This window comes from Xiphophorus couchianus, chromosome 20, assembly GCF_001444195.1.
Source record: "Xiphophorus couchianus chromosome 20, X_couchianus-1.0, whole genome shotgun sequence".
Lineage (NCBI taxonomy): Eukaryota > Metazoa > Chordata > Actinopteri > Cyprinodontiformes > Poeciliidae > Xiphophorus > Xiphophorus couchianus.
In genome coordinates, this window is record NC_040247.1 from 5,512,720 (window position 1) to 5,534,486 (window position 21,767).

General features: G+C 35.9%; 2 protein-coding genes and 1 long non-coding RNA gene across 7 annotated transcripts; 1 reads left to right on the forward strand and 2 right to left on the reverse strand.

Annotated features, from left to right (window-relative positions):
* Nucleotides 1-99: 99 nt before the first annotated feature.
* sycp1 (synaptonemal complex protein 1) lies at nucleotides 100-11,349 on the forward strand. 4 transcript variants are annotated; one of them, XM_028003275.1, is made up of 33 exons: nucleotides 104-354; nucleotides 714-863; nucleotides 1,276-1,440; nucleotides 1,587-1,654; nucleotides 3,019-3,092; nucleotides 3,200-3,258; nucleotides 3,359-3,425; nucleotides 3,542-3,615; nucleotides 3,721-3,829; nucleotides 4,147-4,241; nucleotides 4,328-4,512; nucleotides 4,601-4,668; nucleotides 4,784-4,845; nucleotides 4,923-5,039; nucleotides 5,144-5,188; nucleotides 5,485-5,588; nucleotides 5,681-5,798; nucleotides 5,920-5,990; nucleotides 6,068-6,149; nucleotides 6,236-6,298; nucleotides 6,370-6,432; nucleotides 6,524-6,586; nucleotides 8,644-8,760; nucleotides 8,842-8,952; nucleotides 9,037-9,129; nucleotides 9,209-9,283; nucleotides 9,399-9,485; nucleotides 9,569-9,703; nucleotides 9,988-10,041; nucleotides 10,178-10,249; nucleotides 10,340-10,447; nucleotides 10,558-10,623; nucleotides 10,755-11,349. In XM_028003275.1, the coding sequence occupies exons 2-33, from the start codon at nucleotides 720-722 to the stop codon at nucleotides 10,893-10,895; spliced, it is 2,955 nt and encodes a 984-aa protein (XP_027859076.1). In that variant the 5' UTR covers nucleotides 104-354; nucleotides 714-719; the 3' UTR covers nucleotides 10,896-11,349. The 4 variants fall into 4 exon arrangements, with proteins under 4 accessions (XP_027859078.1, XP_027859079.1, XP_027859076.1 ...); XM_028003276.1 differs by having other exon boundaries at nucleotides 719-863; XM_028003277.1 differs by lacking the exon at nucleotides 9,569-9,703 and having other exon boundaries at nucleotides 100-354; nucleotides 9,399-9,512.
* On the reverse strand, nucleotides 11,334-13,018 carry LOC114135740 (uncharacterized). Its single transcript, XR_003593644.1, has 3 exons — nucleotides 12,160-13,018; nucleotides 11,914-12,066; nucleotides 11,334-11,827 (listed from the first exon to the last, which is right to left on the reverse strand). It is a non-coding gene; the product is annotated as an uncharacterized LOC114135740 (long non-coding RNA).
* A 280-nt stretch (nucleotides 13,019-13,298) lies between these two features.
* On the reverse strand, nucleotides 13,299-21,572 carry slc5a8l (solute carrier family 5 member 8, like). 2 transcript variants are annotated; one of them, XM_028003280.1, is made up of 16 exons: nucleotides 20,316-21,572; nucleotides 19,695-20,084; nucleotides 18,752-18,817; nucleotides 18,450-18,501; nucleotides 18,249-18,316; nucleotides 17,777-17,931; nucleotides 17,419-17,559; nucleotides 17,207-17,336; nucleotides 17,012-17,100; nucleotides 16,635-16,747; nucleotides 15,742-15,809; nucleotides 15,546-15,632; nucleotides 15,222-15,415; nucleotides 14,384-14,493; nucleotides 14,184-14,269; nucleotides 13,299-14,082 (listed from the first exon to the last, which is right to left on the reverse strand). In XM_028003280.1, the coding sequence occupies exons 2-16, from the start codon at nucleotides 20,046-20,048 to the stop codon at nucleotides 13,972-13,974; spliced, it is 1,824 nt and encodes a 607-aa protein (XP_027859081.1). In that variant the 5' UTR covers nucleotides 20,049-20,084; nucleotides 20,316-21,572; the 3' UTR covers nucleotides 13,299-13,971. The 2 variants fall into 2 exon arrangements, with proteins under 2 accessions (XP_027859081.1, XP_027859080.1); XM_028003279.1 differs by having other exon boundaries at nucleotides 20,235-21,572.
* Nucleotides 21,573-21,767: the final 195 nt, after the last annotated feature.

The window sequence follows — 21,767 nt, forward strand, 5'->3', positions numbered from 1 at the left end:
ACAATAAAATAAATCACAATCTGTATTTGGAATATGATAAAATATTAAAAACGTCAAGTAGCGTTAAATATTAGTGTAAGACTTATGTAACTTGTTGAAATTTTACTTTAGACTTGTAGAATATGAAATAAGATCAAATATATCCTGCCACAGTTATTGCCAGCCAATGCCAGGATATATTTGATTCTTTTGTTACCCTATGCTTAAGTAATTTATCAAAACATACGACGTTGTCCGATAATGGATGCCTCCTACCAGCTTTCCCCAGCGCCATTAACGTCCGTGACGCAGAAGTCTGTCACGCGCTTGCAGAACTGGCGGTTAGAAAACCGTTAGAGGCTAGCTTTGGAGCAGGTAAGGGAAACTGTAAATGTTATACAGTTATAAACTCTCATGACATCTGTTTAGAAACAACGACCTGCTCTGGTGGCTATTTTGGCTATTTCTTAGTGAGAAATATATCCACTCTAACCTCCATTAGCAAACACTTAATAATATCAAGTGAAATCCGTAACGATCCTAAAAACCGAATTCAAGCTAACATCTGAACTAATGCAGTATTTCGGTCGTCTCTGTCTTCCAAAAGTGTATATATTTTCAAATTTTATACATATATTTTTTATATAAGAATATATATATATATACATATATATATATATATATATATAAACGTTGTTGTCGTATTTTGTCTTATTTGGTGCTGTTTCTCTCAGTTCAGGATGGACAAAGATCGAGGTTTTAGGTTCAAACTTTTGGTGCCTCCCAGAGTAAGCCACGGCCATATAAATGCTGTCCGACCTCAAGGAACAGTAGGGAACCATCTTCTAAATTCAGAGCAGCAGGTAGCCTCTTCATTAAAACGGGTAAATTTTCTGGAAATATTTGGTTGGAAATTAATTGCAAAATAACCAGATAAAACTTCAACACTGATAAAATACACAGAAAAGCTTTTGTTCACATTGAGAAGCAAAGACTAAGTACTCTATATAAGACTATAATGCACAAATCTTCAGAGAAAGAGTATTTTTGTCCATAATATTACTGCCATCACAAGTCATTGTATTGTAGGTTTCAAGTGAAAAGAAAATACTAGTAAAATCCTTAGTGCAAAATAGATTGCAATATGATTGATAGAATGTATGAGTGCTGCTTACATGTTTATTTTTATTGTACATAAATGCTCAGTATTAATACATAAACTCAGCATGGACTTCACTTCTGAATTGTTTATTTCTAAGTGTCAATTCACTTCCTGCCGTTGTGAATATTCCCCAGGATAATTCCAGCTCTGGTGAGCTTTATTCCAATCTCTTTGATGAAGTAGAGAAAATACAGTCCTGGAAGGTCAAAGTTGAAAATGACACTGCAGAGAAAGAGAGAAGACTGCAGGATAACAAAAGAACGATTGAAACCCAACGAAAAGCCATTCAGGATCTGCAGGTGTGTGTCTTAGAGACAGCTGTTCTTAAGTCCTTTGTGTCGATTGCTTCTACCTTTTCTGAAATAGAACATTTGTTTGTTTTTGGTTTCCATTAGTATTTGTTTTGTCTTAGAGTTGGTTAACATTAAGTGTTTTATCTTTACAGTTTAGCAATGAAAGTTTGAGCATAAAGCTAGAGGAACAAATCTCTGAAAATGAGGACCTAAGAAGCAAGTATGTCTGATTTTCTTCCAGAATTCCACACACACATCTTTAGATGGCAGATTTTTGTGATGTAAAAATAGGTTATATTAAGTGATTTTAAAATATTTATAATATAAATTTATACAAGCTGCAACAATGTGGATGTATATGTGTGCTCACCAATACCTTTGGTGTGCACACCTTTTTATTTAATTCCAATAAACTCTTCCTATAGATAGCCAAATGGGGCAGAAATGGATAGTGAGCATAGTAAAACATTTGAGTATTGATTGATTAGTCCTTCTCTTTTCCTCCTAATGTTTCTTTTGTTTTTGTTTTTCTTCTTCCAGAATTTTGTAGTTGATTATGTTTATTTTCTTACCCAGTGTAAAAAAGTAACCTAAGACATTAAAAGATTTTATTATTTAATTTACAACTTACACTTTTATCAGAAAGTGGATGTTTATGGTAAATCTCACAAGGACCTGTGAAAGGAAAGTGAAAAATAAATTAATGCAAAATATTATTGCAAAGAGCTGTTACTAGAAACCAATCAGGTGTGTTTGACCTGTCCAGCACAGTGACATGATTAGGCATTGATTTAACATCCTTTGGTGAAATTACCTGGTATTTATTGAATAAAATATGTTATCTTTAAAAATGATAATAAAAAATATTGTATAAAATCTAGTGTCTCTCATTAGTGTAGTTTAGTAAGACAATTAAGCTCTGAAGGCTTGGGATTGTGTTTCTTTTTTCTTTGTTTGTACCTGATAGGAATTTGTTGATGATCCCCTGTTTTGTGCCAAACGTAACTTGGAAGTCTGGGCAAAACTTCAAGTTTTGTTTTGTCTGAATATAGTCCTTCAAAGCTTTTAAGTACATTTTAATCAGTTCAAAATATTTTCTTTGGAATGAAATTATCTTGTCTTATTAACCGTACTCCGTAGTTTAAATAATATGGAAAATACAAAAGAATGTTGTCACTCAACCAGTTTTTACAAGTAATCCGGGATCTAAGATTAATTCTTTATCAGTGATGGCATGTGTGGTACTAAAAATACCTATCACTGGGACTAAATCTAGGGGTGATGAAACAAAATATTAATTTAGGAGTGTGCACATTTATGCACCATATTTGTTTTTTAGTTGAATAATAAAAATGTTTTCAGATTAAAGGTAAAAAAAAAAGAATTCTAAGAAGATCTTGAAGTAATTTTTTATATCGCAAAGACCCTCATAGTTGGTTGTAGCCTACTTCTATTAACTGTTTCATGTCAAATACAAATTGTGTTTGATTTATTGATCAAACAGGAAAGTTTGATTAATAAATACAAAGTTGGTCATTTCTGAGCCTGTGTTTTTAACACTAAAATACTTTGCTACACATACAGGAACAATACAACAAGGAACTTGTGCAATATACTTAAGGAAACTTTTCAAAGATCTTCTGAGAAAATGCATTTATGTAAGCAAAAAAAAAATCTTACACATTCAATTCAACTTTTAGAAATTCTCTGTTTGCTTTGATATTAAAACTTTACAAAATACTGAAACATTACTGCTTTTTTGTAGTTGAATCTGAAAGGGAAGAAACACATCACCTCTTCATGGAAAATAGTGGGAGCATTAAGGTAGATTATTACTATGTATTGGAGCTGGTGATGCAACATATTTAGATGACTTTTCCTGTCTGAACCCAAAAATCATTTCTTTCATTCTGTTTAATCGTAGAAACTACTTTCAGCATTTGAATCCCTTCGTATTCGAGTAGAAGCCGACCAACAAGAGATGCAGAAAGGTAAAAGAGCAGTTTATCTACAGTACCATGAAATACATTTTATATAGTAATACTAAATGAACAATTATGACGTTATTTCCAGTTTAAAACAATTGATTATTGTCCCTTCTTTATAGTGAAAAAAGACTTGTTGCAGTTTGAAGATCTGAAAGAGAAATATCATCAGGAATATATAATGAAAGATAAAGAGGTCTGTTAAAAAAAATTGTTTATTTCAATTGCTTGATGTGATTTTGGAAAATAGGAAATTAGTCTTTGAATCAAATGAGTTAAAGATTTGAATGGTTTTCTTCAGAATGAAATGGTTCAGAAAAAACTTGAGAACAAGGAAAATGAGCTCCAGAAAGCCCTGCTAAACCTTAATGAAACTCAGAAATACTGCAAACGACTCCAAGACTCAACAAGTAAGATCATGACTATGTCTATGGGTGTATTGTTTTATTATCATAATATAGAGAAACAAGTGTAACATTTTGTTTCGTAATATACACATATACACAATTTAGACAAAAAATAAAAATAAATACGGGATTTAACTGGGGGTCATGTGTTTGCCTTATTTCCTAAATTTGATAGCAGCATTACCCAATATCTGAAGTGTGAAATCAAATAGCCAAACTCTTTATTGTAATTGCATTATTGCAGGCTGCCTTTCTGGGCTGGACTGTAATGCACATACACTAATAGACTATTTCAAACAGCATGTTTTCTACCTTAACAGAGCAACAATTTGAACTTCTCCAAAGCTTGAAAACTGAAAAGGAATCTCTTCTTCAAAACCTGAAAAGTGCTGAACAATCCTGTGAAGAATTTAAGGTTTGTATTTGTCACTGATAGAAAAACTTTGCTCTTGAATTATGTATGCTGTGATTGAAACAATAATAATGCAAAATAATAAATAGAAAAAGGAGGAAAACACTGCTGCAGTCCTGGAAAAAAGTGAAAATGAGTATAAAGAGATCATCCAAGACAAAGACCTGAACATACAGGAACTCAACAGAGTAAAAACTGAACAAGCAGAAAAACTGGAGAAGATTGAAACAACAATCAAGGATTTAAAAAATTCCCAGGCTCTGGAGATACAAAGGTTGACTAAAATCTATAAAATTAACAGCATGTTGAAAATATGATATAAATAATAACTTGTGTCATTAAATGTTTAACACTTTCTCAAGGGTCAAAGATCTGGAGGATAAACTAATGAAAAAGAGCAGTGAGCTTGAAAGGAACGAAAAACTTTTAGGTAAGCTTTATTGGTGATTTATGTTGGGATCATTAGTTTAAGAGTATGCATATTTATGCAACATATTTGGTTTAATTTATTTGATGTTTTTTGAGACAAATGATTTACTCAACAGGAGAGACGATGGAAGAAGTAACAAAGAAAGAATATCTGATCAAAGCCCTTGAAAAGGAACTTGTAAGTTGTAAAAAAAGAAAAAAAAATTATTTGGTAAATCTAAGACGCTGGATTCAAATGTAGTTTGTTTTGTGTAGGGGATAGAATTAAAATCCACTGAGAGCTTGAAGTTCAAGATTGATACTTTGGAAGCCAGAGTGAATGAACTTATTTCTGAGCTATCAAGGAAAACAGAGGAAATTCAGATGTTAACGGTAATACAATAAAAATATTTTTTCCTTAAAAGGGATATTTGTAATAACTATTCTAACATGCATTCATAAAACATGTGACATGCCATTTTTCTTTCTGCTGACAGAATGAAAAAGAGGTGGCATTAAATGAAAATAGTCATCTTAAAGAGGTTTGTAAAAACACTTCCTTCTTAAATTTCTTTCTTTTGACTTTTCCTATCAAACATTCCTTCTTGCATCGTTAACTCAAACCTTACTTTCTTGTGGTTTTCCTTGAGCCTTTCCTTGTGTCCTTTTTCTCTTTTTTGTGGTCTTTATGCATATTTTATGTCCTTCCTTTCTCATTTTCTTCATCTGTTCTCTGCTCCCTTTTCACGTTTGTCTTTCAGGTTGAACCTGAAAAGTTGTGAAATTTTAACATGAAAAATATTTTTATGTTTTTATAATATTGTTATCTTGTACACAGATCAAAGTGAAGGAACTTGAAGGGCAGTTGTCTCTTGAGATAAAAAAAAATAAAGAATGCACCTTTCAGATGGAGCAGCTAAAGGAAGACATCTTGCAACATGAGTGGGTTCAGCTCTGCAGTTACATTATTATATCTGCTTTTGTACTTTTGCTCATATCGTCATGTAATTTGTTAATTTAATCACATCTTGAAGAGTGAAATATGAGGCGCTGCTGTCTAGTTTTGATAAGCTGCAGTCTGAAAACATGGCCATTCAACAAGAGTTTGAAGATGGACTTTCCAGAGTAAAAGAGTCTAAGGAAAACATGAAGGTAATACATATCAAGACATTTTGTCATATATAAACAGGTGATGTTGCCGAAAGTAGTTCTGATTTCCATATGTCACTTCCATCACTGAATGATTTACACAGTCTGAAAATTCTTTATCCAGGTAAGTGAGGAGAACATAGTAAACCTCAAAAGAAAAGCTCAAAAACTGGAAGAAGAAAACAAGTGTTTAAGGTTAGTTTCCAGTAGAGGGTCTAAACAACTCCATAAGTTTGTTGCCTTGAAGTGACTGTTATATTTTGTTTAAATAGGGATGAAATAAGCACGATCAAAAAGAGAGTCAGTGGGACATGCCAAGACACGTATACTATGCAAAAGAATGCTGAGGAAATTGTGAGTGTTTGGTCTAAAGCATTAATGAGTAGAAATGTCTTCTCAGTATGGTGATTGTGAATTTGGTTTTGTTGTGTTTTGAACAGTGGGAACATCTGCAAGAAGAGATTGCAGTAAAGGAGAAACAGATAAAAGCTGTGGAAGCAAATGTGATAAAGAAAATACAAATTCTGAAAACATTTTTTCATTCTGTAATACTAATAAGTCCTTTCCTTTTTAGCTTCAGAATCTCAGGAAGACATTTGAAAAGAAATTTAAAGTGCAGGAAAAGTTCAAGAACGAAGTATGTAACAACCTTGATACTCTAGGCACTTAGCATTATACCCAATTCAAGAGGCACTTTTATCACGTTTGTCTTCATTGTTAACTTTCAGAATAAAATTCTTAAGAAACAAATTGCAAAAGAAACTGCTAAATCTACTCAACTAGAAAAGACGGTAGGTAGATTTGAGCTTTTGTTACTATAAAACTTAGTCATCAGCAACAATAAACATTTGTGTTATTGTTTATTTAACTAATTAATGCACCCTCAATTTGTAAAAAAAAAAATTAAAAAAAATTGCTTTTTCATTGGATTTGGTGTTCCCTCGCCCAGATTTGGGTCACCGGGGTCCCATTCTAGAGCTAGGCCTGGAAGGGGGGCACAATGGCAAGCGCCTGGTGGCCGGGCTTTTACCCACGGAGCCCAGCCGGGCTCAGCCTGAAGAGGAGACATGGGTACCCCCTCCCATGGGCCCACCACCTATGAGAGGGGCCAAAGGGGTCGGGTGCAGTGTGTGATGGGTGGCGGCCGAGGGAGGGGGTCCTGGCGGTCCGATCCTTGGTTCCAGAAGCTGGCTCTCGGGACGTGGAATGTCACCTCTCTGGTGGGGAAGGAGCCGGAGCTAGTGTGTGAGGTTGAGAGGTTCTGGCTAGAAATAGTCGGTCTCACCTCGACGCATGGCTCTGGTTCTGGAACCAGTCTCCTTGAGAGGGGCTGGACATACTTCCACTCTGGAGTTGCCCATGGTGAGAGGCGTCGGGCAGGGGTGGGCATACTTGTTGCTCCCCATCTTGGCGCCTGTATGTTGGGGTTTACCTCAGTGAACAAGAAGGTAGCACTCCCTCCGCCTACAGGTGGGGGGACGGGTCCTGACTGTTGTTTGTGCTTAGTGGCCGAACAACAGTTCAGATTACCCACCCTTCTTGGAGTCCTTAGAGGGGGTACTGGAGAGTGCCCTTCCTGGTTACTCCCTTGTTCTGCTGGGGGACTTCAACGCTCACGTGGGCAATGACAGTGAGACCTTGAGGGGCGTGGTTGGGAGGAACGCCCCCCCCCCCGATCTGAACTTGAGTGGTGTTCTGTTGTTGGACTTCTGTGCTCATCACAGATTGTCCATAACGAAGACCATGTTCAGGTATAAGGGTGTCCATATGTGCACTTGGCACCAGGACACCCTAGGCCACAGTTTGATGATCAACTTTGTCATCGGATCTGCGGCCATATGTCTTGGACACTCGGGTGAAGAGAGGTGCGGAGCTGTCCACTGACCACCACCTGGTGGTGAGTTGGCTCCGGTGGTGGGGGAGGAAGCCAATCAGACCTGGCAGGCCCAAACGTGTTGTTAGTGTCTTCTGGGAACGTCTGGTTTAATCCCCTGTGAGACGGAGCTTTAACTTCCGTCTCCGGCAGAACTTTGAACATGTTCTGGGGGAGGTGGCAGTCCCTGTGGGACTCCAGAAGCAGCTGATGGGTACCGGTGGGCGAAGCGGCATGCAGCTCGGGTGGTTGCTGAGGCAAAAACTCGGGCTTGGGAGGAGTTTGGAGAGGCCATGGAGAAAGACTTCTGCACGGCTTCGAGGTGATTCTGGTCCACCATCCGGCATCTCAGGAAGGGGAAGCAGTACAGCACCAACACTATTTATAGTTTGATGGTGTGTTGCTGATCTCAACTCGGGACGTTGTGGGCCGGTGGGCAGAATACTTCGAATACCTCCTCAATCCCACCAACATGCCTTCCATTGAGGAAGCTGAGCCTGGGGACTTTGGGTTGGGCTCTCCAATCTCTGGGGACAAAGAATGAGATCGCGGATACAAGCGGCCGAAATGGGTTTTCTCCGTAGGGTGTCTGGGCTCTCCTTTAGAGATAGGGTGAGAAGCTCAGTCATCTGGGAGTCACTCAGAGTAGAGCCGCTGCTTCTTCACATCGAGAGAAGCTAGTTGAGGTGGCTGTCATCTGGTCAGGATGCCTCCTGGACGCTTCCCTGGTGAGGTGTTCCGGGCACGTCCCACCGGGAGGAGGCCCTGGGGAAGACCCAGGACATGCTGGAGGGACTATGTCTCTCGGCTGGCCTGGGAACACCTTGGGATTCCCCCGGAGGAGCTGGAACAAGTGGCTGGGGAGAGGGAAATCTGGGCCTCCCTTCTGAAGCTGCTACCCCCGCGGCCCAACCCCAGATAAAGCGGAAGAAGATGGATGGATGGATGTTTTTTTTTGGTTTGTTTTTGTTTTAGATTGACAAGCTTCAAAGGGAGTCCAAGGACTACAAGACAATGAAAGAGGAAGATTATCAGAAAATGTTTAAGGATCTTGAATCAAAATCAGTTTTAACAGCAGAGCTTGAAAATGAGGTCAGTCACAGGATTATTGTATTGTTCTTTTCTGACATTATTCTGACAATATCAAAATTAAGATCAAAATTTATGTTACAGGTACAAAAGCTCAAATTAACAACAGCAGAAGCTGTTAAGAACAAAGAAGATGCCGAGCTCAAGTGCCAGCATAAGATTGCAGATATGGTAGCACTGATGGAAAAACACAAGGTATGGTATAATTAAGTTGCTTTTGTAGTTTAAAATAGTCTATTTTGTTGTTGCTGTATTTGTTGTTGGATTTGTCATTGCTAGAGCCAGTATGACCGCATGGTTGAAGAGAAGGACATGGAGCTTCATAAGAACAAGAAGAAAGAGACAGAGGCAGTTGCTCGTGCAGAATCACTGGTATGATTTTTAAAAAATAATCTAAGGAATTATAATTTCTTACTAATGAAAAATATTTTCTTTTTAAATCTTACATAAGGAGTTGGACTTGTCAAAACAGAAAATAGAAAATATCCAACTAAAGAAACAGTTGAAGACAAAAGACACAGAAAAGGTAGACCCCTAATTAAATAAAATATCTTTCTGACCTTGAAAACTAAAGTTTGAAAAACTGAAAGATTTTAAATGTATATAATGAAGTATACACATGTAATATGTGTCATTTTAAGGCACTTCTACAAAAAGAAGTAACTGATTTGAAGAAAGAAACTTCTACTGCAAAGGTCATGCAATTGTCACAAGCAAACAACAAGCAGGTAATCTCAGCACCTAGTGTGGCACAGGTAAGCAGATTTGTTATTATTTGTACTTACCCAATAAATAATCTTTGTCTTTTTAGTCAATTACACTTGATTCTGAGAAAGAGATAGATCTTCAAACTCCAGTGGAAGGCTCAATAAAGAGATACATTTTTGACCTTAGCAAGATCAAGAAAACCCCCTCCAACAAGAGTCCTGCAGTTCTTAGGAAAGCTGTACGTTTTAATTTCCAACACAATTTATTTAAGTATAATTTTATTTTCAGTTTTTAGCTGGTCTTAGTTGTTAAGTTAGGTAGGAAATTCAATTATTAACTATTTGCGATTCTTGACTAATGGAGACATAATAATAGACATTTTTCAGTTCCCAAGTTTTTAAAATTGTTTTACCTCAATTTAGCAACTTCAGATAACGGCAATGATACTGATGTTATCATGTGTACTTTCAGAAATTATTGTTATATTTGTATAAAGATGTGTGTTGAATTTTCAATGTTAAGGTATCAGCCTCCAAAACACCCAGGACACCAAATGGAACAACAGCAAAGACAAAGGTAGGCAACATTTCAGTGCTTTTTATTTACTTAGTTATCTGATTTTAATGAAAATTCATAATCATTTGATCAAGACAGTAAACAGTTTTCTGAAAAATGTTCAATATATCATATTTCCTCTGACTTTGCTTTGTAGACTGTTTTCAAAGAAGATACTGAGACTTCAGGAAGTAATAAAAATAGGATTGGTGGAATATCAAAGATGAAAGTAATACACTCTATCTTTTTGACATTTTCCATAAGGAACAAAAACAAGCATGCCTTTTTCCTGACATTTACTCTGTGAATTCTTTTACAGTCATACAGAATAAGAACACCCCCTTCTAATGAAAATGCAGGACAGTGGGGAAAGAACACTTTTGAACTTGACTCAAAGTCTGACAGCTCTGATCAAATTGATTTGTTTGTGAGTGCTGCTTGTTGGAATTTGTATAAGCCTTATTTGTTTATCAAAATTTATTCTACAATTTCTGAAACATTCCAAAGATAATTGATTCTTGTTATTTTTTCTGGTAGACCTGTACATATGAACCGGCACCAAGTGATTCTGTTCTGCAGCACAAACGTAACATTTTCAAAAAGGTAAATATTAACATAATAATGTGTCACATTATGATACCATACAACCTGACAAGGTTGAGGTGACGAGAGAAAAGAATTGAGCCATTTCATAATTTTGTTGTCTGTTTTATAATTGTTTTGTTTGTTGCCAGATTCAGAGCCCCATTGCTCTTAAATCACCTGGAAGTAACTTGAAGCTGGCTGCAATAAAAAGAATGAGAGATGCTGGTTGGACTGCAGTGACCAACTGCGACAAGAAAAAGAAGAAGACTAGTGATAAAATATTTGCATAAGTTATCTCAATAGAGAACAGATAAATAGAACATTTTAGACAGGTATTGTGTTATTCCTTCATATGTTGATGGTTCTGATGAAATAAGTTATTCTAATATCTAAAGGGTCTAGTCTTAATATTGTTCACTTATACATGCTTGGAATTTATAGTTCTTGAGGTTGTAGGTTTTCTTTGGAAGTTCACTGTATATGACTACAAAGTCATGCTCTTTTTAGCTAAAAATAAGCTACTTTTATGTATGTTTGGAATGAACTTAGCTTTATGAAAATTTGTAGTGTTAATGTGGTGACATTGCTGTAATTGAAAAAATATCTTATTCAAATTGAAAACTTTTTGAACAGGTTTAGTCTTAATATTTGCTCATTTATATGATTTTAGAGCTAATTTTGTGAAAAACACTTTAGATGTTGACTACAATGTCACCCTCTTTGCTTTAAAGTTCTTGTGAAAAATTTTTTTTTTTCCATAATACTGTTGTTTGGAAAAACGTTATGCTTAAAACTGTTAGCAATTCCCTTAGTTCGTTCTACATAAATCTTTATTGTTAATTTGGTAAAGGTGTTGTTATGTGAATATATTTGTTTGGTCATTTCCACAAACTAATAAAATTATTTAATTCATTATAGTTACATCAGTCATTGTTATTCATTATTACTTCCAGTATTATTTCCTGTTGGTAAATAATTTAATTCCACTGGTTATTTTTAGTCCTGAAATAACACTGATTCATGGAGGAGAAATGGGATTCTGTCCATGTCCATATTAGTGGGTTACCACTGTGATTTAGCATAGAGGTCTCTCTTTAGTGAAGGAAATCAAGGCGAAATTGTGACGGTTCTGCAGGAGTGGGTGGCACATTGTCGTAGATTGGATGGGCATCATAAAGTCCTCCAGAAATAACAAGGGTGTCATCATCAAGCACAAATCCATCTGTTGAAAATTGAACAGTTGCTTTTATCAGGTAATGGTGACTGAAATTGATTGGATTTACTACATGATAAAGTATCAGTCTTTACCTGTGCCATCTGTGGTGTCAAGACGTTGATGCAAGTACTGGAATTTATGTTTGCATTTGTGAAACATGATCATAACTATTGTCAAAGCAAAGAGCCCAAGCATGCCGCTGAAGATTATTGTCATATTTCTCTCTGATATGTTAAGTCTCAAACCTAACAGTACAGAAAGGTAAGGCGTTAAAATCATTGACATAACCAGTGGAAAAAAAATACGTTAAGTCATTGAACATGGACACAGATACTTACCTTCTGTAGCATTTGCTGAAACTGTAGATGTAGTCATGCTGTGAGATGAGTTTACAGTTGAACCTAGTGTTGTATCAGATGTAGTATTCAAATGTGTTGTAGTCTGGATGGTTTGTGTGGTTATTGTAAGCGCAGGTGATTGTGCGGTTGGTGTAGTGGTGTTTAGTGATCCATTGCCTGTTGGCGAAGTCAATGTAGCTGACTGAGAGGTTTGATGTTGACTTGTGTTTTCAGTTGCAGCCACTGTAGTAGAGAAGGTATTATTGCCATGATTTGTGCTGGTATATTCGGCTGTGTCCTTGGTTGAGGTTAAGAGAGTAGTTGGAGTTACAGTAGAGTTAAATGAAGTTGATGCTACAGTGAATTCTGTCAGGTTTAAGCCAAGGTTTGGAGGAGTTGTGAAGGTTACATTCTGGTTGTCCGTGTGTGCCATTTTAAAAGAAAGTACCAGGAGGAAATAAACCAGGGGTGCCACGATAGTTTCCATAGAGCTTAAATCCTGTTTTGGAAAGCAAAACATGGAAATGCTTGTCAGATAAAATTAATCCTTTTTGCAATGTTTTAGTTCTGCCTTAAGATTAAACATTTTTAAATCCCAGCAGTAAAAAAGGTAGACAAACCTTTTTTACTGTAGACAGCAGTAAAAAAAAATGTGCTTTTGTAAGCAGGTTCTTTATATTTTTAAATTTTAGATAATATGTCCAGAAGGAAACATATTTAAGAAGACTGAGCATAGCTATGCACAAATGCTTTAGATTTTGTGATTACTTAACATATTCTTTTATACTCATTTACAGTAATAACTAAGACTACACCATACTTATTTAATGATTTTTTTTGTTACAGAATTAAAGTGATAGCTCACCTTATTTTATCGAAAGGAGTGAAAATTGTAATCTTATTCAATTTCTTGGTTTGAAGTCTGCTTTTACGGACTCTTAGCTCTCTTCCTGGAACAGCTAAAAGATTATCTGGCTATGGAACAGGTAAAAGTGGGCAGGGCAGTTCTTTGTAAACTTCCTCTTTTGTTTGTTCCCAAGGAGATGAAGGGGTGGTTACAGCCAGTCCAAAGCTCAAACTCTACACTTCAGCTAAAATATGTTTTATTACCATTAATAAACACAGACATTGCTATCTAATCATCAACTGCATTGTAAAAATTTCCTCATAGTTTCTTTCATCTTTTATTCTTACTTCAACCATGTGGTATATTGTTCTCTAAAGTGAGTTTATCTGAATGTTATGTGAACATTTGAAGTCATGGTAAATTTGAATAGTAGAAAATATTTATTAATAAGTAGAAATATTTTTCAGATTTTTCATAAAGAGTGCACAGTTTTCATAGAAAAATAAGCAGAAGTCAAGGTATGTTCAAAACTATTACGCCTTTCAACATATTTTAAAAACACAACAAGTGTATTTCTGTTTCAGAGTAAAAAGCAGAATAAATGCCAGGTAAATATGTTTTTAAAAATCATCTATAAAAACAAAACAATGGCAAAGGTTACATAGCAATAATGCAACAACACCACTAAAACATAAAACAGAAGGCATCTTAATCAACGCAAACAAAGATATGATAGCCAGGCGCTGTTTGAATGCCTTTCTATTTAAGTACCCAATGAGGAACATAATGGTTTTTGATTTTGATCTTTTTACTCTTGAGTGTAAATAGTGGATAAAACATAGCAAGTTTTCAATATGATCAATAACAGACAACATTGTTAAGTCTTTTTTTTTCTTTTTTCTTTTTTACAAAAAATCCATAAATTATTTTAGATGTGTTTAATAAAGTGAGTAAAGATAATAGTATTATAATTTTGTGGCATGTTCAGACTCTTTCATTACATCCATCGCCATAAATGCTTTGTTGTCAACTCCCATATGAAGGTCTGCTGGAGCTTTTTCCATTTCATCAGATACCTGCAGGAAGTTAACAATAGTGTCAGATTAGGAACATTAAAAGATCACACTTGGTAAACTGTTACTAATTAGCTAACAACATGACGAGGTCAGCATATTACCTCTGAATTGTTGCAACCACTGAAGCATATCAAGTCACTCCTCCTCACAAAGAGATCAGAGTTCAGCTTCTTTTGCTTGCATCCGCCTATAAAACAGACATAATCAAATTGTTGTTTTACTTTTGATCAACCATTTAAATTAAACATATACTTGAAATTTTAGTTTGTTTAAAGTAGAGCCTTTAGAAATAAACCCTTACCAGTGACTATGCTCAAGAGCAGGCCAGACACCATTGTGGTCAGCATGCCAAAAAGAGAAAAGTAGACATAGGACAGAGAATACCAGGAGTCTGCTATAGGAGGCCTGAAACTAAAAATAAATCGATTTAGTATTTTGCCTTCCAGCAAAATGTACTTAAAACAACTGCTGATAAGTAAGAATTTCACTCCTACTAAATCCAACTGAAAGCCATAATACCACTTAAAATATCTGAGAGTAACATGTACGTCTAGAAATAGAAGGTAAATTAAATTAATTTAAAGTTTTGCCACAAGTTTATGTATGTTTTCCTCAATTAGAGTGTGTTACACTCATAGTCAAGTGACAATTGCAAAGCAGTAAACACGTACAAGCATAAGGATTTAAGCAAGTTTATCAAAGGCCATATGGTCAGTATCTTTTCAAATTGAAACAAGAAAAGAACAGGAGGGATCTGGTCAAGGCTCACTGATTCACTGCTGGCACATTTTGTCTGATTAAACAGCTAAGCTACCTTAGCTCACACTACTGATAAGATTTCGGAGTAGACTCATGCATTGCAATCTATTGAGCATAACCAATCAGGGTCATAATGTTACACCTGTACAAGAAGAATGAAGCTTAAACAAAATAGAAAAAGTATTGTTGCTGTTATTACATGTCTTGAAGCTTATTTTTTAGTGATGAATTACATATTTCAAATTAGTTTTTAAAGCCTGAATAATTTTCTGTCTGACTTTAATTTCCAAAAGAAAAAAACATTGTTGCAAAAAGAAAGAAGAAAAAAACAAAATTGTTTTACAAGCAGGTTTCTGTTTTGTAAAAAAAAAAATACTAACTCTGGTTGTGGAGTCAGAGTTGCTGGGCTGGTCCATGGAGATGCTGTTGTGCTGTTTAGGTCCACTGTTTTATTGCAGCCAACAGTGGTGAGTGAAAGGGGAAGTGTCTTGTCAGCTGTTGGAGGGTAAAGCTGAGCTCCAATTCCCACCCACAAAGTTAACGCCAGACCAGTGATCAATCCTCCCAGTCCTCCCTGAAAGGTAAATATGACCTCAGTCAACTTCCACCTCAGGGTGTCACATTCTTGTTTTGCTACTGCATATTTTCTGTTTTCTTAAGGTTCAGTTGTGCAAGAAAACATCCCAGGACAATGAAATACTCACTGTTGAGTTTGCTGTGCGGAAAAGCATGCCTAATAGATAGAGGCCAAGAAGAGGTCCACTGATCATGCCAAATATGGACAGAGCTGCCTGAAAATAGACAAAATGTTAACTTGTAGTGCTTAAGAAGTACCACTTGATGGTGCTGTAGAACTATAATTAACAGTAACAATATTGCTTTATTCTAACACAATTTTACCTGTAGAACACTTCCCATTGCTGAAGCAACTCCAGCCATTCCAATACACAGGAATCCAAAAAACACGCCTGGGTGTTGGCAAAATAAAATAATAATAATAAAAAAACAAAGCAGTCAAACATAGGCAAAGATAAAAATCAGCAACAGTTTTATCGTCCCTTTGCTACGGTTGCGCAGAAAGGACATTTCTATTCTAATACGTTTTTTTTTATTTAGATATTTTGATTAGGAAGTACTTATGAACAAGAACTGGGCCATGCAGCCTAGTAAATTTAAAAGTTTATGTGTTCTCCTGTGCAGTCAGGCCTACCTAATACATTTTTATATTAAGTCAAGTAAGGTATATCAAATTTCTCTCACAAGGAGAGCTCAGCCCTTCATCTGGGTTTCAAAAGAATTTCTGAGAACCAGATTACCTGCTTAAGCATTTCTCAGTAAATCAGTAAAGAGAAACACTTCATGTTAACCTGTCTGCTGCAAGTTATCCAGCCTGGCGCAATTCAGCTTGTGGAAAGTCAGTGCTGTGACTACTCTACCCACAGTTGTTAAAGCAGCACACAGTTGTAAACATACAGTGTACTGGAAGTTCAGACTGTTGTTATCTACCAATGAAAACAACAACTAAGACTATAGATAATGTCATTTGTGGCTTTTCATTGGTCTTAACTGTAAGACCAATTGTGAGTAATTTGTAAACATACAGTGTACTGGAAGTTCAGACTGTTGTTATCTACCAATGAAAACAACAACTAAGATTATAGATAATGTCATTTGTGGCTTTTCATTGGTCTTAACTGTAAGGAGTCAACAGCTAATGTACTTTGTGGTTGCTGTCTGTCCATCTAGATAGATTAGTAAGTAGGCAGGCAGGCAGGTAGGTAGGTAGAACTCACTCAGGCCCATGTTCATCCAGGTAACTTGTTTTTGTGTGAAATCTTTGTAGAATGGATATATGAAATCTTCCACAGTGACAGCAACAAGAGCATTAATACTTGAGGACACCGTGCTGAAAGAAGTGTAAAGGTAAAGTTTCAGAAACTTAACAAATCAGAAATGGATAAATGTAAATGGCTGCAAAGATTAGTATAAGATGCCAAGCAAGTTCCTATGTTTAATGTCTTAGCACACACTCATACATTGGTTAGGCAAAGTCGTGTCTTGAGTGTTTTATAGTTTAAATTTACCTCTTATCAGGAGGAAACATTTTCTTATCACCACATAATTTCTGGAAGTAATTTCACTTTTATTCCTTCTTTGTCTCAAGCCTTACCTGAGGGTACCGCTGTAAGCTGCAGCCACGAACAGGCCTGGAATTCCAGGATAGACTGCCAGAATATCCATCACAAGGTATGGCAGCAACTGGTTCACAAATATAAGCCAATACTATTGTCAACCTGTGCTTCGTTACCCAATTAAAAGCATATTGTGCATGGGAAGATAAGCAACGTAAAAATATTATAGTCACCTGGTCAGAAGTACCTATATCCCCATTTGAAAGTGGGTCACAGTTCTTGTAAATGGAGTACATTGTAAGACCAGAGAACATAGCAAGACTCACTGTCGCCCATAAACCAATCATGTTGATATACAGAGACCTGAGGGAAACATGACCTGTTAGTGCTTGAATTTTTGCTCACTGCCAGAGGATTATTTGCATTTTATTTGAGTGATACTCACAACTTGGCTTGTCCCAAGGTTTTGCAGGAGATATAGCGCTGCACCTGGGACTGGTTAATTGAGTAGATAGACACCCACATTATGCTACCACCAATCACTATAGTCCAAAAAGTGTGCCGCTTGAGAGGATCTGGGTCAAAGCTGTGAAAAAAATGAGAGAGAGAGAGCTTAGAATATGTCCAAACACGGCACAGTTTTTTTTTTTTTTGCTCTCAGCTTTCTTTTTTATATTTTGCAAAATGAACTGACATTCTATTCAAGTCTATTCAAGTTTTCTTGAATATCTTGAATACTCTGTTTTGGAAAAAGAGGCTCTTTTGATGTCAAAAAGTATTTAAAATGATTGTTATTAACATACTCAAAAGCTACCAGTCGGCCTCCTGCTGCAGCATCTTCCCAGATTTTCGCTAGACCTCCTTGTACTACGGCTCCTCTTGCTATTACAGCTACAAATCCTGCCAGCATGATCACCATCTGCAGTACGTCTGTCCAGATAACTGCTTTGAGGCCACCCTGTGACAGAATTCATATGATGAGGCAGGGCAACTTTGATGCTAACTTAGGTCATTCTTGAATGTTCAGGACTTGATCAAGGTTATGGTTCAATAAACATTCATACTATGAACTGAATACTGAATATTAGTTGTATTACAAGCTCCAATATGATTTGAGAACCCCAGAGCTCAAATGCAGTATTTTTTGGAAGAACTCAGTAGAACAGAATGGCAAACTTTAAGTTAAATATTTAATTCTCCATTTAATTTATTTCAAACATGAATTAAATAATGTGGAATAGATACTTCTTTTTGACATAATAAGACAATACGAACCAGAGTACAATAGATGATGCACACTACCCCCGTTGCCACCAGCACTCCCCAGAGATCCAGCCCGGTAACTATGCAATTTGGAAAATTCTCCATTATAAATAAATATACATTATGTAACTTTCTGCTATCTTTTATTTTGGATTTATAACAGCTGTATCTGTATGAGAAGATCAGACCAAACTTTTGTGTGTTAAGACTTACTTTGGTTTAGTGCAAGAGCTGGAGCATAAATAACTAAGCCCGTGTAGAGAGCCTGAAAAGCAGGACCATTAATGAATTAGTTCCAAACACAAATGTGGTCATATTTATATCGTCATGGCACAGGTATCTAGAATCAGTAATGATGAAGTCAAAATGAGAAAAGAACAGATGTTGTTTGTTGTTTTACATGTGCATCATAAAATTTTTTTTTATCTTTTAGAATTTTATATTGCATCCGTAATCTTAATATTTATGATTGTTCCAACTGATTATCCTATTTTAATTAAGAATGCATGGGTTACCGTCTGCACAATGTACATGGATGTTCCGATCATCCGGATTATCCGATTGAAGCGCCGTTCCAGGTACTAAAAAAAAAAAATAAAAATCCACGGATGAACATCATTCAAATGACTATGCCATCATTCCAGGCATATAGAGAATTTGAAAAACAACATACAATTTTGTCCCCGTTTTCAGTAAATTTCCAGAATTTGTATTTCATTTTATATGATCTTAAGATTTTTTTCTTCCGTTTTTCAGATCTCATATTAGCATTGAATTTATATGTTTTACCTGACTTTTTTACCCAGTAAAAGGTGAGTCACAAATTATTTAAGCATCTAGACAGCACTTTCACGCTGGGATGTCTTACTCGTAAAATGTCAAAGAGCTTGTACCAATCCATCTATATTCCCATAACTTCAGCATTTTTTCCTGGTTCTGTTCTTGCAGCTACAAAAAAATTTTATAAACTATGAGTTCATTACTGTAAGGATCTTGACAAAAGTAAATAAATCAGCTGATACAAGGATGAGGCATTTGTCAAGTCGTTTCTAGACTTGTTTCAGTTTCTTGAAGTCAAAATCAAATCAAATTTTATTTGTATAGCACATTTCAGCAGCAAGGCATTTCAAAGTGCTTTACATCATATCAAACACAGAAACACAATGCAAGTCCTAGCTTTAATGTTCTGTTTATCTTCTTTTTTTGCTAATCTTAAAAAAAAAAAAAAAAAAAGGTATTTTGTCCCACTCAAAGTGTGCTATCTTGGGCTTGTTCTGATTCAACCAAAGATGTTTTGAAGACATTATGTTTTTTGGAAGGCTGTTACTAACACAGAACCTTCCTACAGAACCTTTTTAGCCATTAAGTCACAGTTTATTGTTAGATGGTTTAACAAAGAAAATAGTCAGATGCTTTCTCCTAGTATGCAATAGTTTAGAATGTATAGCATGTTCCTACCTCATAGGCACTGGTGATCCCAAGTCGGTAGAAAAGCGGTACAAATAATTCAGCAGTGATGACAGACATGATGGCATAAGAAAAACCAAAGATCCAGAAGGCAATACCAAACCGGTATGCCTCTGCAGGTGTGCCAATTACTGTGATGCCAGACATGAAACTGGCTGTCAGGGACATGGCGACTGGCACAGCTGTCATTTGTCGTCCACCTAACAAAAACTCTGCACTGCTGGTCTCCTTCCGGCCCCGGATGGCTTGGAAAAGGCCGATGCTGGCTGCTCCCACAATCGTTCCAGCAAACACCACATAATCCCAAGGAGAGAAAGTGGCCACTGGGCCACCTGTTCCAACCATTGTTGATTTACGAAAGAAGTGGAAGTTTCTTTGAACCTAAAATCACAGTAAAGAAAAATTATATTTGGAAAATACAATCCTGCTGAAGGTACATCTAAAACATTACAGCATTATAAAAAACTACATTGAAGATAGAAAAGAAGCTTCTTTTTTATTGAATAAATTGTCAAATTCATTTTAACTTGCCTGTACTCTTAAAAATATCTCCTCAAACCTTCACAAAGTGTTGATGCTTCCAACCACTTAAAGACTTCAGTTCTACCTTACCTTAACTTTGTCACTTCAGTGATCAGTAGTTCATTGATAGTTCCACTACCTCTCTTGCAACTGGAAGTAGTCTGGTCAGCTCTAATGCATCCAGCAGACAATAAAGATTAGTTCACTTAGGTTAATGATCCATCAAGGACACAAGGCAGTGAAGCCTGGTATAATTTCAGAGATTATAAAAGAAAACGATCTGTTGTCTCCGGTTGCGCACTGGTGACAATTAAAAGGTTCTTTGCTGACAGTAAATCTATTTTCTGTGTAAAATAAAGTGATGCGGTGACACATTGATGGTAGGGCTGTTTGTGTCTCCTGGTTACACAGTACCTTTTGGTTAAATAAAAAATTCAAGGGGGAGGGAAAGTTGAGTCTTCAGGGTTTGGTCTTCACTCCTTCCTCTATATCATATTGTCACTTGTGATACTATTACTTTACTTAGTGTTGTCATCTTTCATTACCTTTCCAGCATGTTATTTCAAAAATAATTACTAATTTGTAAAATGAATATTCAGCTTAGAACAAAAATATATAATTTTTGTTATATTGTTTATAAAGATTTAAGCTTTTGTCTTTTTAAGTATGTGTCAAATAAGTTTTTGCTACCATAAGATTTTATATTTTAGTACGTCTGCTGTAGAACAAGCAACAATAATTTAAGTGTTTAATAATAATGACAGGTGCTAATAATGTTTTCATAAGATTTATATAGATTTATATATTACATAAGATTTATGTAGAAAAGCAATGAGTTACCCTGTTACACTAACGCTGATTCACACTCGGACATGCATTATTCTTTGTCACTGATAAAGGATAAGTCTAATAGTGTGCAAAGATAAATATTATGAGATGTTGACAATTGTAAACAATTGTGATATCAGAGAGGAATGAGTATAACCTTGTCAACATGTCCATTTTACATGAAACACATTTACTGTGTGTTTGTTTGTCTATATGAATCCAAGTGAATTAAAAACTAACAGTAGATAAGCACCGAAACATCAGTGCGTTCAAAACTGCTGCATTTTGCTTTAAAATCACTTAATGTTTCCAAGACACTTTGACTAGTCTGGCCAATCATTACTCAAAATTACAGATAAGAAGTTCCAATATAAACATTTTGTTGGGTGTTTTTTTCTCGTTTTTATTTATCAGTAGTTTTTTTGCGACCAATGGCTTCACTGCCAATGCCCACTATGAAAGCAGATTAGATAAACCTGAATGAAAAGTGTGTGCTCTGCCAATTTGTTTTTACCAGCTTACATACACTGCTCAAAAAAATAAAGGGAACACTTAAACAACACAATATAACTCCAAGTAAATCAAACTTCTGTGAAATCAAACTGTCCACTTAGGAAGCAACACTGATTGACAATCAATGTCACCTGCTTTTGTGCAAATGGAACTTTGTACAGAACAAAGTATTCAATGAGAATATTTATTTCATTCAGATCT